Raw genomic sequence first — 23,864 nt, forward strand, 5'->3', positions numbered from 1 at the left:
TTGTTGAGGTAATCTTTATATGTCAGATAATTACATATCAAATTGCAGAGAGTGCAAGGTAGAAGTTAAATGAAGATAGCCCACTGCGTGATATAAAGCAGGAGTGTTGAACAGTGATCAGCTAAGCAAAGGGAGAAAGTTATCACATTTTGAACAAATATTATGAAATTATAAAACACAATTATGGGCAATTATTTACCTTCTTAAGTTGAAATATTTAGTACTACCAATAGACACATATAAAATTCATTGGAATGATCATAGCTTTCAGAGATATTAGTTCTTTCCATAGGGAGAAGAGGAGCATAGGGTGGTGAAGGTTAAAAAGTATTGGTCCACAATTCACTCTCATAATTTTCCAGTTTTCTTGTTTATACCAATGTACCTGCAGCTGCACGTAGAAGCTTTACTGCATGGTAGCTGGAAATTTATTCTCTTCATAATTTTCCACTGAAAAATGAAATAACAATATAACAGTGGTCTTCTGATGATGGTTGAAACCTGAAATTGATAGCAGTGAGATTTTTGGGAAAAATTTAATTGTATATTGAAAGGTTAGGCAAACAGGGAAATAGTGGCAGTGTATTTGTAGCAGTGGAAAAAAGTGAATCCACAAAGATAAAAATTGAAGCTGTATGTGAGATTTTTTGGGCAAGATGTAGTATCAGGGGTGGGCATAAAATGATTATTGAATCCTTCTATTGCCCACCACACTCATCTTCTGATGTAACTGAAAACTTCAGAGAAACCTCAGTTCACTAAGTTCCCCAGTCATACTGTAATCAATGTTGGAGTCTTTGATCATCAACAATTCATTGAGAAAATTACAATTTTGTTAGTGGTGGGCATGGTAAGACATCCTGTGAAACTTCAATAAATGTCATCTCTGCAAACTACCTAGAACAGGTAGTTAGGAATACTATTCATGATGTAAATTCATCAGATCTAATTGCAACAAATAGACCTGACCTCTCTGAGGATGTCCACATCGAAACTGGTACCATTGACCATGATGTGGTTGTGGCAACAATGATTACCAAAGTACAAAGTACAACTAAAACAAGCAGAAAGATATATTTGTTCAGTAAATTAGATAAAAAAATCAGTAATGTCATATCTTAATGAGCAATTTGAAACTTTCAGCACAGGTCAGGAGCAAGTAGAGGAACTCAGACTCAAGTAAGAATAGTTGACTACACAACCACGCACTGGATAGATATGTACCAGTAGAACAGTTCATAATGAGAGTGAACCTCTGTGGTATGCAGTCACTGTAACCAAACTGCTAAATGAACAGGAATTACTGCATAATAAGTGTAAAACAAAGTGTAGGGCTATAGATAGAGATATGCTAAATGAAATGTATTTGGCTGTCAAGAGAGCAATGCATGATGCCTTCAATGATTACCGTAGTAGAATATTATCAAATGATATTTTACAAAACCCAAAGAAAGTTAGTGTTCAGTCCCTAGTGAGTGAGACAGGAACTGAAAGTGAGAGTAGCAAAGCAAAAGCTGAAATACTTAACTCCATTTCCAAATGATCCTTTACAAAGGAAAACTGAGGAGAATTGCCCCAATTTCTTCCTTGTACCACTGAAAAGATGAATGAAATAGGTATTAGTGTCGCAGTGGTGAGAAACAGCTGAAATTGAACAAAGCTCCAGGCCCCAATGGAATCGCTGTCAGATTCTATACCGAGTTTGCAGCTGAGTTCACCCCTCTTATAACTATAATCTATTTTAGATGCCTCGAACAAAGAAACATGCCTAGTTCTTGGAAAAAGGCACAGATCACACCTGTTTACAAGAAGGGTGGTAGAAGTGATCCACAAAACTATAGTCCAGTATCCTCAACATCAATTTGTTGCAGAATATTAGAATGAATTCTGAGCTCAAACATAATGGGGTATCTGGAACAGACTGGCCTCCTCAATGCCAACCAGCATGGATTTTGAAAACATCGATTATGTGAAACGCAACTCACACTTTTCTCACAGGACATACTGGAAGCTTTGGATCAAGGTAACCAGGTAGATGCAGTGTTTATTTATGAGAAGCACTTGACTCAGAAATGCACCTATGCTTACTGTCAAAAGTATAATCATATAGGGTACCAAGTGAAATTTGTGACTGGACAGATATCTTTTTGGTAGTGAAGACACAGCATGTTATCTTGGATGAGTCACCATCAGATGTAGAAGTAACTTTAAGTGCACCCCAGAAAAGTGTGTTGGGGCCCATGCTGTTCATGTTACACATCAGTGATGTTGCAGACTGTATTAATAGTAAAATCAGGCTTTTTGAAATGATGCAGTTATCTATAATGAAGTACTGTCTAAGAGAAGCTGCATAAAAATTCAGTCAAATATTAATAAAATTTCAACATGGTGCAGAGATTGTTAACTTGCTCTAAATGTTCAGAAATGTAAAATTTTGCATTTCACAAAATGAAAAAATGTAGTATCGAATGACTATAATTGGAATCAGCCAACTCATACAAATAGCTGGTGGAGCATTTTGAAGGGATATGAAATCGAATGATCGCATAGGTTCAGTCGTGGGTAAAGCCGGTGGCAGATTTCGGTTTATTGGTAGAATATTGGGAAAGAGCAATCAGTCTACAAAAGAGATTGCTTACAAATCACTCATGTGACTCATCCTAGAATTTTGCTCAAGTGTGAGGAACCCATACCAGATATTATTAACAGAGGATATTGAACATATACAAAGAAGAGCAGCACGAATGGTCACTGGATTGTTTAATCCATGGGAGAGTGTCACGTATATACTGAAGGAACTGAACTGGCAGACTCTCGAAGAAAGATGTAATCTATCCTGAGAAAGTCTAATAAGAAATCTTCAAGAACCAGGCTTAAAATGGTTACTCTAGGGATACATTACAATCCCCTACGTATTGCTCACACAGAGATTGTGAGGATAGGATTAGAATAATTACTGCATGCACAGAGACTTGAAACATTCTTCACACACTCCATACATGAATGGGACAGGAAGAAACCTTAATGATTGGTACACTGCTATGTACCCTCTCCCAGACATCCCATGGTGATTTACAGAGTATAGATGTAGGTGTAGACCCATGTTTATCATACACTATGTGCTCACCTTATTGTGACCACCTGTCAAAAAATAATCAGCATTTGCAGCACAGACCACTGCAGTACATGCAGGAAGATACAGTGAGGTTGTAAAAGGTACCAACAGGCATGCCCAACAGGCATGCCAACTCCAGTGCCATGACCAGCTGCACTAGGTTTCTTGATTGTGGGTCCATCGCACAAACAGCCTGATCAAGGTGGTCTTATAGATTCTCAATTGAGTTTAAATCTGGGAAGTTTGGTGGTCAGGAGTGTATGGTAAACTAATCCTAGTGCTCTTCAAACCATGCACATACATTGTGAACTGTGTGGCACTGTGCATTGTCCTGCTATTAGATGTCATTGTGCTGAGAAGAAACAAACTGTGTATAGTAGTGGATGTGTTCCCCAAGGATAGATGCATACTTGTGTTGATCCATTGTACCTTTGAGAATGACAAGATCCCCTGGGGAGTGCCAAGAAATCACTCCCCAGACCATAACATTCCCTCCTCAAGCCCAGACTGTTCTGATGATTGTTGCAATGTATTTGCTTTCAGTCCAGTGGAGCATGAAACATGATTTATCTGAAAAAGCCACCTGTTGAAACTCAGTGCAAGTCCACTTGCAGTATTGCTGTGCAAATTCTAGCCATCATTGCCAATGAACAGCAGTCAACGTGGTTGCATGAACCAAGCACCTGCTTTGGAGGCCCACATACAGCGAAATTTTCTGAATGGTCATTGAGGAAACATTGTTAGTAGCCCCTTGGTTCTTTTGGGTAGTCAGTTGCTCAAGAGTTGCACATCTCTTCGCCCGTACACAGCTCCGCAGCCATTGTTCACCCCTGTCATCTATGGCCCGTGATACATCACAGTTGCCATGGTGCTGGTTTTGAATAGTACCATTTTCTCATGTACAGTACACTTTAACCATTTTCATTCTTATCTCATCTGGTAAGTTTCCCTGACCCAGGGTTCTGGGTGACTTTTCAGAACTCCACTCTTTTCTTAAACCACTCCAGTCATGTTCCTTCACCCATCTTCCTTCCCCTTCAACCCTTCTGCTGGAAGAAGGAGCCACTGGCTTCTAAGGCTTTCATAAGTGAAACATTTTTTATGTGTGTGTCTCCTGTCGCTGCTTGGCGAGTAGAATTTTTATCTATCAAATTAAATTATATGGTAAAAAACAGATTATTTTCATTGTTATACTTTAACCGTGGCAGCACATGAACAGTTTATAAACTTAGCCATTTTAGAAATTGTTCCAACCTTGGCCCAAAAGCCAATGATCATGCCCTTTTGGATGTCATATAAATCACTCTGTTTCCGCTTTAGGACAATTACTGCACTGTTTTCCAACACATTTTACATACCCTCCAGAGCTATTGCTGCCACACAACATGACAGTGAACAAGGGCAGTAGTCACATTAATGTGACTGGAATGTGTTACATTTTTAAAGCAAAAGGAGGGGGCTTTATTTGTATTGTGAGAATATTACTAAATTGTGTTGTTCCTTAAAGAGGTATGTGAAACAGGTGTAATGATGAACCTGCATGCTACATGTCATCTGTGCTCCAATTTTTTGTGCACTGAATACTTTTAGTTTTAATTGATACTTGCCCATTACATTAACAATAACATCTTCACAAATTAAAACCATCTATATAGGTTAAATTTCACTTTTTTCAATTACAAAATTAACATTCATGTTCAGTACAGTAGTTGATGAACCCTGGGTTTTTTGCAGTTTGTGATTTATAATTGATGATATTATTTGTAAGCAAAGTGAAAGTTTTTGATATTTCAGTTTTACTTGTTGACTTTTTCACAATAATGTAAATATGATAATGGAAAGTCTAAAAACTTGTCATATAGTTGACCAGTTAACTGGCACATAAACAAGATTGGAAACATATTCAGTCTTGTTTATGTGGCAATAAATTGTTATATTAAAAAAAAAATAGATGAAGTAAAGGAATGATAAGTTTAATAACTAGTGACTTCTGTCTCTACTGTACCCTCAACTGGAAAGTTGAAGGTTCTGTGAAAGGAAACATTAAACTTGCATTATGATTAATATTAATAATTTTATTCAATATTTTAATTATCTTTTCTGCAGGAAAGTGATATAGCAATGATGGCAGCTCAACAGTATTATATTGAGTATGGGACAAATATGGATGAAAAAATTCTGTCCACACAATTACCCAATTACATACCATCTCACATTTGGAAGATTGATCCTGATAATATACTCCCTCGCTGGGGAAGGCTTGTTTTGGATGCTTATCAGAAGGTATGTTCTAGGATTGATTCTGTGTGTTTATATTAGTTCTGCACTTTTTTAAGTGAAGTATATTGCTGTATTACAATAATGAAAATTTCAGGATGGAAACAATAAACAAAAACCAGGGAAGTTAACCACACACCTGTAGCTGATTGGTGTGTGGTGCATAGATGCATTGTAATAGGTCATACTTTTACTAGCTTTCAAACTACCATAGCACTTTTTTGCAGACATTTTTATACAGACCACCAAAGAGCTGTTTGATGGTAGATATAAAATGCCTTTTATTGAAACTGTGGAGCCCCAACTTAAAGAAGATTTTTACTCCTCTTGTAGTTTTCAGCTAATCTTCCCCCCCTCTCTCTCTCACTCCCTCTCTCTCTCTCTCTCTCTCTCTCTCTCTCTCTCTCTCTCACACACACACACACACACACACACACACACACACACACACACAATATTACATACACCCAAATGTGACTGTGATCGCAGTGAATTGTTATGAAAGGTGTTGGAAATGGGGAATTTGCATGGGAGAGGAGGGAGCATGTCAAATGGGAGGGGATAAGATGTATGAGAGAAAGTAGGAGTGGGGAAATAATACAGGAGAGGAGAGGTGGAGACATAATAGCAGAAAATGAGGAATAAAAGGATGACAGAGGTCATGAAATTTTCTACTCATTATTATCACTGTGATTCTTTGTGGACCCAGGATAGGATTGTTGTTTTTTCTGTGCCTGTCTATATTGAGGTGTCTGGCTTCTGATATGGTAGTTCATTCCTTTCGTATTGGTGTTCACTAATTACGACAATTCGAGGAATGATGGCTATCACTTAGACAGTGATGCATGTTCAGTTATACTGCCAAGAGTAATGATCCTTCTTATGACAACTGTTGTTGTTGTGGTCTTTAGTCCTGAGACTGGTTTGATGCAGCTCTCCAGGCTACTCTATCCTGTGCAAGCTTCTTCATCTCCCAGTACCCACTGCAGCCTACATCCTTCTGAATCTGCTTAGTTTATTCATCTCTTGGTCTCCCTCTATGATTTTTACCCTCCATGCTGCCCTCCAATACTAAATTGGTGATCCCTCGATGTCTCAGAACATGTCCTACCAACTGATCCCTTCTTCTAGTCAAGTTGTGCCACAAGCTCCTCTTCTCCTCAATTCTATTCAATACCTCCTCATTAGTTATGTGATCTACCCATCTAATCTTCAGCATCTTCTGTAGCACCACATTTCGAAAGCTTCTATTCTCTTCTTGTCTAAACTATTTATTGTCCACCTTTCACTTCCATACATGGCTACACTCCATACAAATACTTTCAGAAACGACTTCCTGACACTTAAATCTACACTCAATGTTAACAAATTTTTCTTCTTCAGAAACGCTTTCCTTGCCATTGCCAGTCTACATTTTATATCCTCTCTACTTCAACCATCATCAGTTATTTTGCTCCCCAAATAGCAAAACTCCTTTACTACTTTAAGTGTCTCATTTCCTAATCTAATTCCCTCGGGTGACCGACTTAATTCGACTACATTCCATTATCCTCATTTTGCTTTTGTTGATGTTCATCTTATACCCTCCTTATGACAACTGCAATTACTAATAATGACTCATTACTTTTTGGACTGCAAAATTAGAACAGTTGATTAATGAACATGTCAGTTAAGTGTGAGAGTATTAGAAGAATGAAGTACCTGTGTAAGTTATTCATGAAATATAACTTTAATACAAGTCATTTTATATCTGTATTTACATTGTTGTTGTTGTGGTCTTCAGTCCTGAGACTGGTTTGATTCAGCTCTCCATGCTACTCTATCCTGTACAAGCCTCTTCATCTCCCAGTACCTACCGCAACCTACATCCTTCTGAATCTGCTTAGTGTATTCATCTCTTGGTCTCCCTCTACGATTTTTACCCTCCACACTGCCCTCCAATACTAAATTGGTGATCCCTTGATGCCTCAGAACATGTCCTACCAACCGATCCCTTCTTCTAGCCAAGTTGTGCCACAAACTTCTCTTCTCCCCAATCCTATTCAATACTTCCTCATTAGTCATGTGATCTACCCATCTAATCTTCAGAATTCTTCTGTTTATGTTAGTATTATGAAAATTAACCATTCACATCAAGATTCTCCATGGGTTTCATAAATCAATTAAAACAACTGCCAAGAAGGTACTTTTCTGTAATGACCTTGTCATCAGTAGGATGTTCGACCCTTATCTTCCTGTCATCACCTGACAGGGGTAGCAACATACTTATGTGAATTCCTCAGTTGAATAGGACGTGATATGGGATTTTTCAGATCTATCAACTTTTGGCATGAGCGGCTTTGTGCAAGGGAGTAAGTTGGTGACAGGGTCTAGCTGAGGTTTATCAGGTCTCTATGATTGGAGACAGTACAGGAAGACTTGGGTGTCAGGCTAGGGAGGCAGTTATGAAGAAACAAGCTTCTGAATTGGTACCTTGGTTTGATTTTATTGCTTCTTTCTGAGTTACAAGAACATGTCAAAGAGCACAGACACTGGATCATAATTTCAATGAGCACAGAACACAGATGAGGCTTACTAGATAGTGATATTACTAGAACAAATAGCCTGTCTGGCCTATCACTTTGACTTGAATCATGAAAAGAAGCGAGTTTCTTATTGCTCGAATTGAACACTCAGCCTCTGTTACATGTCACACTGTACGTGACAATCAGTCATTGGTTTGTGTATGCCATGACAGACTAACTACCAAAGTCCAGAGGTATGTACAGGTAAGAATGCAAGTCCTTCTTAGTGCACAAACTTAACTGAATAGATTCTTTCACTCACATAATTTTCTGCTGTAGGCTGACCAGACACCCAAGGCTCATCTACTGGCAGGAACTCTCAAACTGTTGAACTCTGCCCTATTTGTCAACTGGTGGCCTCTTTATATTATGTTAGGGCTTACTGCTTATAAATGGTATGTGACTGAATCACATGTTTATCCACAATTCACAATCAGTCAGCTTGAAATCAACGGTTTCTTAAGGCTCACGATCTCATATTATTGTGGCGAAAGTTGACAAGCATGGTATGTCTCCATCTAGGTTCTCAGGGTCTGCTTCTTAGCAAGATGACTTATTTTTTTCTTTTGTTTACAATATGTTCATGATTTGGTCATTAAATTCCTTTTACTTTTTTCTGAGAAAAAACATTATGAAATGTATAACAGAGAGATAACTATTTTTTGGGGAGATGGTGTGAGATATTATATTAATTCAATTTATGGGCTGACTAAAGGAAAAATAATTTTCATTTGTCTTTTTCAGTTGACAATTACTATAATATTGAACATAATTACATTAATGTAATGTTGTCATTGTGACCTCTACTTGGTAAGTAAGTTGGCAAAGGTGCAACAGCCATAGTCAGGAGCAGCACAGCTCAGAGAAAGCAAAGAAGGAAAAAGTTTAACTGTTTATTGAAATTTTCATTAGAAATGGAACATGAGTCCAATTAACACAGAATTGGCAATACTGTGATAAGTGGACTCATGTTCCATTTCTGATGAAAATTTCAATGAAAAATTAAACTTAAACCCTCCCATTCTACCATTATAGTGTAGTATTTTCCTATGCTCTATGTGTATAAGTGCTTCTCTTCAATATACCTATTGCCAGTTCTTTGTTAACTGGGCTCATGTTCCATTTCTAATGAAAATTCAATGAAAAATTAAACTTAAACCTTCTTTGCTTTTTCTGGTCTCTACTGGGCTAACACATGCATGGTTACCACTCATGTTCACAGGGGCATACCACCTATAAGGGGAAGTGAAGAGTAGCTGTTGCCTCCCCTTCTCCCATTCCCCCTATCCAGATGAAAAAGAATTATGTCTTCACAAACTGAACTTGCTTACTTCCCTGTCACTTCATATAGACTACTCTATCAATTCAGTATCAGTTTGAAGAAAGCTATAAAATGTAATGTAATGCGTGTGTCATAAGATATCAAAAATATTATCCCATTCATTGGTATTCTCCTTGCAACTAAAAATGCCAGATGGCTCTGCATTATAGATGCTTCTAGTAAAGTTGTACCTTTAGTTCGCAGTTTTTGTTGTGTTCTAGATAATGGCAAGAAATACTAAAAATTTGTGTAGAGAAAGTACTTGCTTGTATCTGAATGTTACCTGCATAGCACCAAAATAACATGGACATTTCTCATATAAACTATATTCTCTCAGTTAAGAACATTGTGCATCATTGGTACTTATTAAAAGTGATAGTATCACTATATTTGGTGATTAATAAGCAGAATTCCAATAGTTTTGAATTTTGTTTTGTAAGAAATTGTGCTTCATTTTTTTCTATCACTTGCCCCTTCCAAGGTACTAACATGAGTCCTCCAAGTCAGATCCCGGGTCTCAGTGACATATTCTCTTCCCATAGTATATTGTTTTTAGAATTTTATTACATACAGTTTTGGACAGTTGGCTAAGCAGTTGCAATGTCCTGCTTATTTTCCTGCATATGTAGCTAGCATTGTTTTCCCTTCCAAATGCAGACCAAGGAATTTACTGTCTTCATTGTCTGTTTTTGAATTGCCACAAATAGTTCCTACACATCTGTGGCATGCATTGTCTGCTTTGAACACCAGTAACTATGGTGTAGGCCTAAGCTTATGGTACTTCAGTTATCCCATGTGTTAAAAAATATGTTATATCCTCCTCATTGTCACTAAAACAGTAGAGAAAAGTCATCAACATTAATGATTATATGGAAATCAGAAGGATGTATAATATCATTTGCATACTGGTACACAAGAAAAAGAAATTGTCCCAATATTGACCCCTGCAGCACACCCTGCATTGCTGTTTTAGTCATAGACTGAATGTTGATTTTTCTCACCCCATTTTGACCATTTACATTTGAGCATTGTTCACAATTTTTTTAGGTAAGTAGATAGGAGTTCAAGAGATATATATGTGATATTGTATTCCCTCAAATGATGATTTTTTTCATCACATTTTGATAATTTATATCTGAGCATTGTTCACAATTTTTTAGGTAAGTAGATAGGACAAATGTTGATGGTGGTAGGACAGCAACCAGCTGGTTGCTGTCCTAACACCATCAACATTTGTCTTCAAACAACAGCCACGGTCTCCAACATGTCATCATATGACAAAATTGCAGCAAGTAGATAGGATTTCAAGAGATATGTGTGTGATATTGTATTTCCTCAGTTTCTGCAAGAGAAGTACATGGTTGACCAGATTGAAAGCCTTTGTGAGATCTAAAAATATGCCTACAGTATGCTTTCCATCATCTAGATAGCTACAGACTTATTGCAAAAGTCCTGTGACTGCTGATGTGTGGTGCGATCATTACATAATCCATGTTGGTTTCTGTGAAGAGACTGATTTTAGTGAAAAAGATACTAAGCTGTGCCAGTGTGATTCAAAAATTGTACTAAATGTAGGAATCAGTGACATTATTCTGTGGTTTGATGCTTTCTTCTTTGATTTTTTTTTTTTGTATTGGTCTGACAATGCCCATTTTCAGTTCATTAGGAAACATACCTTCCTTGATGCTACGACTGATGAGTTGCATAATTGCTTTAATCACAACATTTGTGCAATTTTGTAGTTACAGTGCTGGAAAGACAATCCCAACAGTTGAGTGTTTGTTTTTTAGCTGTAGAATCATTTTGATTATCCCTTGCTCTTTTACTTGCTAAAATTTAAAGCCCCTTATCAGCTGAGTACCAATGTGTTGGGATGTTGAGCGGATCTGTGCCTATGCTACCAACAGCCCCGGAGAAAGTTGTCAGATCTTTAACTGGGAAAACAAATCAGGAATACATATTAGTGGAGTATATTTGATCCACTTGTTTTTTAGCAATGACGTTGTAGTGTTTGCCCCTAGAACAGACAAACTTCAATGGCAAATGGAAGAACTTAATAGAGAAAGTTTGGAGGAAGGACAGAAAATTAATTACAATAAGGCTAATTCAATGTTCAGTCAGTACACTAAAAATAAAGTAATGTAAATTGACAATGAAATTGTAGATCAAGTTGACAATCTTTTATATTTAGAGCAGCTGGAGCCAACAGTTAAATGGACAGGTAAAGTACTAAACATAAGAGTAGAAATTGCCTGGAGCATGTTTGGTAAATGAACAGTGTTTTCAAAATGAACCTTTCATTGTTCCTAAGAGATAAAGTTTACAATTAGTATTACCAGTTTTAGCTGATGACTGTGGAAAACTGTCTCTAAATGTGAAAACCACTCACAAACTGAGAGCTGCCAGTGAACAATGAAGAGATTTGTAATGAGAATTACTGAGAGAGATAGAAACAAACTGGAATTGAAGACGTAACTATGACAGTAATGAAAATGAAATGAAGATAGGGCAGGGAGCCAGGCCTATGCATGGTTGATGTATCTGGGAAGTACTTTGCTGGATTCCATAAAATAAAAAATGAGAACAGGATTATGAAATAGAAATGTTAGTACACAGACTGGTCTGTGAGAGGACTTTATCTAGCAATGAATGTCAAATGGCTGAAAATGAAAATTAATTGATATGTTTATTTTGTGTAACATAATGTTTTTAAATTGTACAGTTTCTGTATCATTGACACAATGTGGCTGTTAGTTCATTGTAGGTTCTGAAGTGCCATTATCATCTAAAAGTTTCTGTATTCAATTGTAATATAAAACAGAATAAGTGATTTATGTCAGACCAGATAGACACTTGTCACACAAACTACATTCATATTGCCACTATATTGCCATCTTCAGTGGTTAGCATCACTGGCTGTCGTGCTGTAAATTATCACCTCAACCCTGATCACTTGCAGTTATTTATAATTTAGTATTTGTAACTTCTGGAAGTTCCTTGAAATATTTTATGTTTGTAATGTTTGTATATGTGGGAGTATTTGATATTTGTGTAAATAGCTGCACTCTCCATACAGTAGATCAGTTCTGTTCAGGCTGTATGTTGGTGTCAGTAATAAATGTTCTTGCAGTTCTCAGTGTTGTACTTTACTGACGACCCTGTCTTCAGATTTGAGCTTTATTGTTGTTTCATCATGACAATATCAGTATGGAGTTACAACTGAAAATTGTGACAGGACCAGGATTTCCTCTGTTTCCTTTGTAGTTAGCTTCCAGTTACCCTATCAAAGCATTCCTCTTGCCCAATCTAAAGTTTCAGTATCATTTAATGTTCTATCCTCTTTGCTGCATAATTATACATACCTCTGCTTCTTGTTAAGTTGAAAGTTATTGTACTCAAGAATGGAACCACATAAACCTCCTATTTTTAACGTTATATACTTCTACTTTCTCGAAGTATAGAAATTTTATTGTGTAAAAATCTGACTTATTTTATATTCTAATCTATCATTTCATGTATGAAATGTAATTTAAATTATAATTTAATTATAAATATATAAATAGATGAAAGTAAATAGTCTACAATGAACAGGGATGTAGAAATGGAACTGGATTAATAATTGCTTGAATAACTGGAAAAATTGATTGGAAAGAGTAGTTGAAAAAATTTTGAAGAAAATTTATGAATATGTGCACAATCTTGGTTGAACTTTAACTGATACCAACATCAACAGACCTTTAATATCATTACATTCAAGGTCAGTAAACATAATTTGCATTACATACTGCTGCTTCAAGTAGTGTGCGTTACCAAATAATCACCGCAACCATTGAAACTGTCAATCTGTCACATGATGCACAATATTTTTAGTATAAATGAACCAAGTTCAGTAGGTGCCTATCATGTCTGAGTTATTACCTTCACATTAATTCCATTGTGTTTAGTCTTGATTGTGACAATGTTGATGTAGCAATGCTCCTGCAGATACCGCATGAATTGTTCTGGTCTGCACCGAACAGGATCTTGGTGGCAAGAGAAACAATGAACAGATAGGAATTGACCTCATAATCAAGCAAATAAATATTCCATTTCTAATAACTTTTTATAATACTTTTAATGAATGGTTAAAATATACATTTTTAACAATGCTGGTATGATGGATCCAAGCATATGTCAGTACGTTACCACTTCCCGAAACAAAAGTGTGAAGATGCATAAATTAATAACCTTACTTTGTTTCATACAGATATTTAATGATGTATCAAAACATTATCCTTGTCACAAAACAACTCGTTAATTTACATTTGATGGTGTCTATAACTCAATCAGTGTACATATAGCTCATAGATAAGAAAAGAGAAGAACAAAAAATAATATGATTCAATACAACTCATTGGTGTATCAGTATGTAATGGCGCTATGGAAATTCATTTTTTGCTACATAGGGAACTTCAGGCTCATTCCAATCTCACTCTGTTTTACATATTTTGTGTTGAAATAAAAAGCAAGGCCTACTTTTTAAAATAAACTTCTAATTTTCAGAGCTACTACATCAAAGACAGAGTTCCAGGAAGTAAAGTGAAAGAAGATGTTGTGACCTTTGCAAAAATAAAATGGCCCCTCCTGTTTTCAAAGTTCTTTCAAGCACAGAGAGTTGGTGGTAAGAATATACTTAAATCTGCAATAAATTTTTGTTTGTTCTTGATTTATATTGAACATAATGTGCTTCTGCTTAGTGCAGCTTCGGGCTGTTCTGATGTAGAAAGGTGTGTACAAAAGTGTGTGTGTGTGTGTGTGTGTGTGTGTGTGTGTTGATGTGGGTGGGTGGGTGGGGAGGGTGGGGGGTGCATGCTTGCATATATATTTATATGTAACATATTTTTACTGTCATGGACAAATAATCTGTAATTGAAAATATTGCCTGGAAATATCTCAGAGATTTCTTTCTGTGGCTCTTAGCTGTCAGTTTCATGTCAGAGATCACACACTTTGTTACACATGAAATTTTAACTTTCCCCAAGCATTTTTCTTAATTTGCTTGTGTATTTCACTTAAACTATATCAAACATATTAAAAAAGTGACAGCAGACTAATTAAAGACAAATGAGTGAATTTTCCTACTCATTACACAAACTGAAAGCTAAGAAAGGATGTCAGTAGGCAAAAATTCAAAACACATGCAGAGAGACTGCATGACATATTTTATTTGAGCACTTTAAGTACAATGGATATTTTTATAAAGATTTCCACTGTACGTGGCTACTTACCTTACAGTTGAGCACCTCTGGAGGTTTTTTTATATTACATGTATCTATACTATGTTAACAGAAACTCTAGGCTGGATGCAAACAAAGAGAAGTAATTGCTCATTTGCTGATGAATGATGTGTGTTTCACAGGAAATTTAAGCAATCATATGCACCTTAAAAAATATGCACCACAAAGAAATTAATGAAGTGGGATGGAAATTGGGTAGACATGAGGTACATGTACAGACAAATAAATGTTCACAATTTCAGAAAAATTGTATGATTTATTCGAGAGAAAGATCTTCACAAATTGAGTAAGTCAGTAACATGCTGTCCATATCAGGCCCTAATGCAAGTATCTACTCAGCTTGATGTTGATTGACAGGGTTGTTGGATGTCCTCCTGAGGGATATCATTCCAAATTCTGTCCATGTGGAGCATTAGATCATCATAAGCCTGAGATGGTCGCAGGGCCCTGCCCATAGTACTCCAAGTGTTCTTAACTGGTGAGAGATTTGGCAGCCTTGCTGACCAAGGTATGATTGGCAAGCATGAAGACAAGCAGTAGAAACTCTCTTGGTGAACAGGAAGGCATTATCTTGCTGAAAGTAAGTCCAACATAGGTTGCCATGAAGGGCCAAAAATGGGGTCTACAATATCATTGATGTACTGATATGCTGTAAGGGTGTCACAGGTGACATCCAAAGGGGTTCTGCTATGAAAAGGAATGTAATCGCAGACCATCACTCCTGGTTGTGAGCTGCGTTGCGGGTGATAGTCAGGTTGGAATCCCACCACCACCTGGGTTGTCTCCAGACTTGTCTTTCCTGATCATCAGGGAGCTGTTCAAAGTGGAACTCATTACTGAAGACACTTCTATTCCAGTCTACGAGGTTCCTGGTTGAAAATGTGTCTGGATGTGCCCATGACAGCAGTGGGGTACCAATTTGATTGTCATCTTCCATATGGCCTGACAGCTAGGACTGATGGTCTGTACATGGACAACACATCCATCAATTTCCATCCTATTTGGTTAATTCCTTCTTTTTTGTCTTAGAGTGTAATTGCACACCTGCTGTTTGCAGTCTCCTTTCCTTATCCAATACAACCATCACATCCCTCATCACCTTCCTGCAGGTCCTATCCCATTACCAACTGGCTTGTTGTTTGTCACTGGGGATGCTATGCTCTTGTACAGATACATACTCCATTTTTGAAGTGTTGCTTCCATGGAACTTTGAGTTTCCCACCAACTGTTTTCACAGTTTCACTAAATTATGTCAGTAAAATGCTGGGCTGATTCATACTGTAAGGCCAGGCTGACTACCTGTCCCATCCTTGACAAACTAGACCTGTAAGTATGCAAGTGATTGTACATATGAATCACAACTTCCAATCCCACAACATTCCTTTGCATAATCACAACAAACATTCCACAATTGGTAATCATCCATCAACTACGACTCCCGTAGGTAAACCATAAGAAGATCCTACTACATCCTTCACCATGACTTTAACTACCTCTAGTCATGCTAGGGGACATATCACTTTCATCTTACTAACAATGTGGGAAAAGACAGATTGCTGCTTACCATGAAGAAGACATGTTAAGTTGCAGATGTAATTGTAATACTAAGTCACGTCTGGTATTCTTGTAAAAGTGATCTACAGATGAATAAAATTACTACTACCACCACCATCACCATCACGACTACTGTTCTCACTACTACCAAACCCACCATGTTGTTAGTCCTCCACTTGACCAACCACATTTTGGTCTGTCATTAAGTTCTACTTTGAAGGTCAAACCTAAAAACCAAATGTGTGCAGCCACCATGTGCACATCCATGACGCTTTAGTGTGCCATCTGGTTAATGCCTAGATACAGGAATATTTGCTATCCTGTTCAGATCCATTGATGATAACTCCATGGTCTGGACACTTGGTAGAGATGGGAATTTTGACAGCTACTCAGCTAAACAAACTACATTTCTGAATGTTGCTCTCCATTTCCTTGATAGATACATAAAAAATATCGGCCCACATCGAACCCAGTAATGGCAAATATACCTCTTTGATGACACTCATTTTAAGTTCTTTACAGTCTTGGCATGTGAGTTGCTGAATATATAACAGAAAGAAGACTTACTCAAATATGTTGACAACTTTACCAGAGCTTTTACTGGAAGAGGGAACCCTGTGCAGCAATCCCACAACATTCCTTTGCATAATCACAACAAACATTCCACAATTGGTAATCATCCATCAACTACGACTCCCGTAGGTAAACCATAAGAAGATCCTACTACATCCTTCACCATGACTTTAACTACCTCTAGTCATGCTAGGGGACATATCACTTTCATCTTACTAACAATGTGGGAAAAGACAGATTGCTGCTTACCATGAAGAAGACATGTTAAGTTGCAGATGGCACAATTAAAAGCCATTTAAATAAAGCTTTTGGCCACTGCCTTCATCAGTAAAACAGACTCTCTTTTACTGATGAAGGATATGGCTAAAAGCTTTATGTAGTTGTCTTTTAATTGTGCCTGTCTGCAATTTAACTTGTCTTCTTTATGATAAGTATCAATCTGTCTTTTCCTACATTGATGATATTCCCACCTGGAGTTCTCATCTTACTAAGATATTTTACATCACCCACCCTTATTTCCCATTGCCCATCCAGCCTATACAGCACTCCAATCTATCTGTGTGTACTTCCATTTCCCAATCTTGTACTCTACTGATAATTCCCAAATGGATGATCCAGCTACATGACATACATCTCCTACTTTTTACTTGAACCCACTTCAAGCATTACTTGTCAGATGTAATGAAAGTGCCTATATCACATATGAGCTGTGTACCAATTACTTTGCAATGTTCTGCATTGGTATGGCAACTAACTCAGGAAGTGCCAATGCCAAACTGTGGATAATCCCAACTATTCTATTGTTGCACATCCTGGAACACGAGTGGCGTCAATAACTGTCTCAGTATCCATGCAGATTGGATCACCCTCCCACCTTCATACATTTTCTTGTTTTGGTCCATACTATCTCCTCCCAAAATATGGAAAGTGAAGAGACTGCAGCAGAGGAGATTTGTTTCACAGTGTTGAAGATGAAGAAGATTGTGATTTTCATCACGGTTTTAAAATACCTACACCAGAGTGGAAAATGTGTTCCAAGACTTGGTCTGAACACATGCAGGAGTGTATAAATTTGTTCTTTGATCAACAGTTGCATATGATTTACACGTAATAATTAATGCTTTCTCTGACTCAGATGGCTAGACAATAAAACAGGCAGTTTCCTTAAAATAATGAATTTACTAATGAATCACAGTTAATGGGAGAAACAGAATGTTCAAAGAGAATTTGCAGGAAATATAGTCAGAATATACTTTCAAAGCAAACACTGGAGATGAAATTATTATCTACTTCCTTATACTACTCTGAATCCTGTTTTCCACTTTTTGAGCCCCTGCCTAACAATGTGTTGGTACAACTTTGCAACACAGTACAGCAGTGATTCTGTGTGGCATGAATTCCACAAGTTTTTGCAAGGTTTCCATAGATATGGGGCAGCAAGTGCCTATGTACATGTCAAGCAGTTCCCCTAAATTACGGGTCAGTGGTTTCAAGGCTCAAAGCAGGCACCCAATAGTCTCCCAGATGTATTCTATGGGATTCATACTAGCCAATTTTGTGGCCCCAAAATCAATGTGAGTTCACTATCATGCTCCTCAAACCACTATAACATGATTATGGCCATGTGAAATGGAGAGTTAACCTGCTTCAAAGTGACATTGTCATCAATGAAGATGAGGAAGATTCTGGTGGTTCTCAATAATGTTCACACAATTCATAGCTATCAAAGTGTCTTCAGTTATTACCACTAATCCCATAAAAGTGCAGCTGAATTTGTGCTGTAGCATAATACCACGCTCTGTGTACAGTGCATGTTTCAAGCAGCTGTTCAACTTATCTGGACACAATTATCAATCTTGTATAACAAGAACTGTGCTTCATTTAACCAGATGATGCATATCAATTGATTCCATCCCCACAGCAACTGTAATTTATGATGCTCCTGAGTCAATATGGGAACATATAGGGGTTATTTGCTGCAGAGATCCATGTTCAACAATCTGTGCTGAACAATATGTTCTGAAACAGTTGTGCCTGTATCAGTACTGTACTCAGTTGTCATATTTACCACAGAGTGCCTCATATCCTGCTTTACACAGTGGCCAAGCCTGGGATCTCCATATTCTGGGATGAAGCACGCACATCCAACATCGTGTTGCCTACTTGTGATTCCACCATCTTTTTATCACTTCCCATAGACATTCACAATGGTAGTGTGTGAACATCTGACCAGTATCACCATTTCCAAGATACACGTTCCCAGGTTCTGGGTCATAACAATCAGCTTTTTGTCAAAGTCCATTACATAAGTCAATTTCCCCATTTGCAATCCATGTCATTGCTAGGATGATTCCCCATTCCCCATCCATCTCTGCTCTGCTTATATACCTTACTTATGGTGTCAAGTTTCCATAGTGCCACCAGGCAGCATTCAATTTCATAATAGACAGTGGTTGTTATGTTTGGGTTCATCATTGAAAAAGCATGAATTTGAAAAAGAAACAAGGAAATGGTTACAGAACACATTAGATTTAAGTGCAGTGGAACCTCACTGATTCTGTCTAATCAAGATGTGTCAAAATCTGAATTACTGATAGTCCAAATTACTCTAAAGCTGTTAGAAATACAACATGTGGAGTATGTAGTGGATAATTAAAATCTAGATGAACAATGATATTTTATGAAATAATGTACAGTACTTTTAATTTAAAAGAAAGAAATGTAATGGTATCACAATAATGAACAACAGCATTAAACAAATTAATGTTATAATACATATTCAAATGTTACATTAAACAAGTTTGATATAAGGGACAGTCAAATAAAAACAAAACAGATGGAAAAAAGTAAGTAAATTGTTTAATATTTCAAAAGTAATCACCATAACTGTTAACACACATATCACAATGTGAGACAAGATGGTTGATGCCTTCATGGATATATGTTTGTGGTTGCCCATAGAACCATGATTGTATCCAGGTGTGCACCTCTTCATTTGAAGGAAATCAGTAGCCATGAACATCTTTCTTTAGGGCTCCAAAAATATGGAAATTGCATGGAGAGAGATCGGGACTGAATGGAGGATATGTAAGGGCAGCTCATAAGTTGCCAAGGTTGTTTCGACTATGATGCAGAAGTTTCACTCTACCGTACAGTCCTCATGCAATTTCCATAGTTTTGGAAATTTAAAAAAAGACATTTATGGTCATCAGTTTGGTTTAGATGAAGAGGTGTGTACCTGGGTACAGTCATGATTTTTTCAAGGAGACATTGACCATGTTGTCTCACAGTGCGATAAATGTATCAACAGTTATAGTGAATACTTTTGAAATACGAGGGCTATTCGGAAAGTAAGGAAGGATATGTCACGAAATGGAAACCACAACCAAAATCAAAACTGTTTTATTTGCGACAGTTAGCTACAACTTCCAGCTTCTTATATCCATAGTTGCCGATCCGACTTAGACATTTGTCATAGCATTGTATCAACTTTCCAATACCCTCATTATAGACGGCAGCCACCAGTGCTTTCTGCCAATTCTCTATGCTGGCCTACAGCTTGATGTCTGTCCCAAAATGTTGTCTTCATGTGAGCAGAGATGAAGTACAGAGGGAGACAATTATGGGCTGTATTGTGGTTAATCAAACATTTTCAATTGAAAACGATGGAGAAGCATCTTCATTGCCCCTGCAAAATGCAGCTAAGAAGAAAACACATGACTGTTACGTAATGTTGGCTGCATAGCTTCAGGTGAAATTTCTCATCAGGCCCTCATACTTGGCAGGAGACACTATTGGTCTAGGTATCTTTATGTGCTCCCTGTGTGCTCAGAACTAAAAAGAATGATGTAATGTGATCAACGGTCATACTGCCCCACAATCATGTGCAAAACTTCATCAGATTTTCCATTTTGTGACTGATCATTCCTTACTTTCTGAATAACTCTCATAATTAAAAATGTACTTATTTTCTTCCCAGGTGTCTCATTTTCATTTGACTAGCCCTCATATATACACTACTGCACATATATATATTACTGCATGTATTCAAAAGTGAAAAGGGAGCTCTAAAATGCGTATCTTAAGAGCTACGAGGCTTTGGAAGGTGTAAAGGAAAAACAAAACAGCAGCACTGCTGAATGTTCCAATAATTGTGTTACATCACACATCCCAGTAAAAGTAAATATTGCACAAACAGAAATGGAATTAGCAGTGAAAGGAACCAGGAATCAATGTAATACAGCTATGCCAGTAACTAAAGTTCTTATGTTGACTGACAAAAATGGAAGAAACTGTGCAAGCCTGCTAAATGAATTATCACAAGAAACACTCTCTGTAACATCCTTTGTTAAACCAGCCATGTTGTTTAATGAATTTACTAGAGACATTCATAGCAAAATCAAACACCTAGGAAAAGAAGACACTCTAATAGTCTGTGCTGGATCAAATGACCCGCAGAAACTGGAAGAAGACATATAATTTCAGAAATGCTGTAGAAGAGTTAATAGGGAATACATTACACACAAGGGTGATACTGTGTACAGCTCCTTACCAGTGAGACAGGGTACAGACTAATTATAACATGTATCAGTTGAACAATCATTGTAAAAGCATGTGAACAATGCAGTCATGCCACAGTACTTTATGTAAACAGATTCCTAAGAAGACAAGATTTCACATGATAAGGATTGCATATAAACAAAAGAGAAAGAAAGAAACTATGCAGAGAATTAAAGTGTGCAATAACAACCAAAATGCAGATTGTAGTCATAGGAAAAAACCTAGCAGTAACAATCATGCCAGAGGTAGAAAAATCTTCTATAGAATCAAAAAACCAGGGAGATGGAAAAACTGGACCATCACACTCCAAAAACAAGATAGACAACACTGAATCAACACAAATGGAAACAGATACACCATTAACAGCAGTGTTGGAACAAGCAGCGTCATCATCATCCCAGTCAACAGCAGAACTACAACCACCATTGGCAACAGCAGCAGAGACACATTCACCAGTGGCAACAGCATCCCCAGAATCATTATTGTCAGAAACACTGGCAACAAGAAAAGAATCAACACCAATAACAGAAAATGCAACATCAACCCTGGCAGAAGTAATAGGAGCCACTCAGCCCCTTAGCAAGACAAGAACTTCACTACCATGCCATCTGAAGGAGCAGTCAACATTGGAAAAGTCATCAAATGGTTGTACACTGAGGAAGAGGAAAGGAGCAGTTCCATCCCATCTCAATGATTTTTTGCTGAAGGGCTACAGGAAAACCACAGTAAGATAAGTACAAGTGTAATGTGCTTACATAGTAATGTGCAGTCTCTTAAAAACAAACATAATGAACTTCAGTATTGGCTGGAAAACTTAAACTCCACTGTGATTTCAATAAATGCACAATGACTTAACAATGAGGAATTAAAATTAAGTGTACCATTTGGATATGAATTGGCAACCAGCTACTATAGAACAAATATTAAACATGGTGGTGTATCTGTGTATGTTAAAAATAGTGTGAACCTAATGTATGAAGTTATAGGTGTAAGTGGACTGTGCATAGAAGCAAAATTTGAAGCTGCAGCTTTAATGTTGCCAAAACAGGAAATTATAATAGCTTCAGTATACTGCCCCTCAAAACACAATGAAGACCTGTTTGTGGAGCTTATGGAGAAACTGGTACTCTTGCTACTCAAGTACAAAGACTACAGAATGCTAATATTTGGTGATATCAATATAGACATTATGTTTAAGAATAGAAAGGTTGATCACTTGCTAAATTCATTAAGATCTCTTAACTTCAATTGCATAAATGACAAACCCACAAGACAGGAAGCACTTCTAGATAACATAATTTGTAATTTTCATCCAAACAAAAGAGAATTCAACACAATCAAGCTAGGTATTTCATATCACGAGGGACTATGGCTCAGACAAACTGTTAACAGTCAAGCAACTGAAACTTCCACAGACTGTAGAACAATTATAAGACAAATTAATGAATCAATGCTAAACAAGTTGATAAGTAAATGGATTCAATAAAATAATAACCACTGCAGGTGCAAATGAATCTACCAACAAGTTTCTAGAATAGTTAACTGAAAATTTTGAAGCATGTTGTCCTAAATGCTGCAAAAAAATATCAAAGCAAAATCGTTACACCAAACCACAAAATCTAAAAAGCTGGTATACCCCACATCTAAGTAGAATAATAATCATAATGCTACTCTATCATGATAGGTCCAAGCACAATAATGCTGACAAAGAAATGTATATGAAAGTGAAAAAGATTTACAGGTCTGAAATCAAGGCAGCTGAGTGCAAAGCAAATGATACTTATATACTGAACTCAGGGAATAAATGCAAAGCTGCATGGGAAATTATTAAAACAGAAAATAACTGTGATGATAAAGTATACCAAACACCAATCACACCTGATATTCTAAAGGCACATTTTGTCAGTCCTCAATCAGATAACAGCATAATGGAGAATGTGAGTAAGGCAGAGGTACTGCTGCCAGAAAGGAACAGTAAGCAGACAGACAGTTTTCACTGGACTTGTGTAACTGAGAAGATGGTATATGACTCAATAGCTAAGCTCAGTAATTCTAGAGCAGAGGATTACTATGGTCTCTCAAATTATGTTATTAAATATATCAGAAATCAAATTGTAATGTCACTGAATAAAATAATCAACAAAATTTTAAATGAAGATCTGTAGTTAAACCAGTACGTAATAAATTTATTATTTATTTATTTATTTATTTTATTTATCCATCTGTTGACAATAAATATTGTGTGGATGTTGTCAAGGGTACATGTAAGCCATTTCAAAGGAATGGACACAACAATATATATATGTAAAAAAGTACAAAACAAAATAATACGACGAGGTTAATAATAATACAATGAAAGTAATATAGCCTATATACATCCCTGCTTGTTATTTTAAATGCATAGTCTGTTTTTCATAAGGCTTTAGATTTGTCCTCCCTAAATGGCAAGTCCTTATATACACAACACTGCTTAAGTATATATTTACATCACACAACAGCTGTTCTTTAAGTATGTAAATGTAATGAATGATTAGGTACATATAGAGTATTTTCCATTTTGCCTTTATAAATATCATCAGAAAAAATTTATTGACCTACATAGTCATTTACACAATTAAAACATT

At 36.8% G+C, this 23,864-nt stretch overlaps 1 protein-coding gene across 1 annotated transcript in view; it reads left to right on the plus strand.

Annotated features, from left to right (window-relative positions):
- The window catches only part of LOC126262482 (myosin-VIIa-like), a 390,655-nt gene that overhangs the window by 235,671 nt on the left and 131,120 nt on the right, over window positions 1-23,864 (plus strand). Inside the window, exons 25-26 of the mRNA XM_049959145.1 lie at window positions 5,222-5,398; window positions 13,820-13,937. Coding sequence (XP_049815102.1) covers window positions 5,222-5,398; window positions 13,820-13,937 — 295 coding nt within the window. The remainder of the gene's footprint in view (window positions 1-5,221; window positions 5,399-13,819; window positions 13,938-23,864) is intronic.

The sequence above is a fragment of the Schistocerca nitens genome, chromosome 6 (genome assembly GCF_023898315.1).
Source record: "Schistocerca nitens isolate TAMUIC-IGC-003100 chromosome 6, iqSchNite1.1, whole genome shotgun sequence".
NCBI lineage: Eukaryota > Metazoa > Arthropoda > Insecta > Orthoptera > Acrididae > Schistocerca > Schistocerca nitens.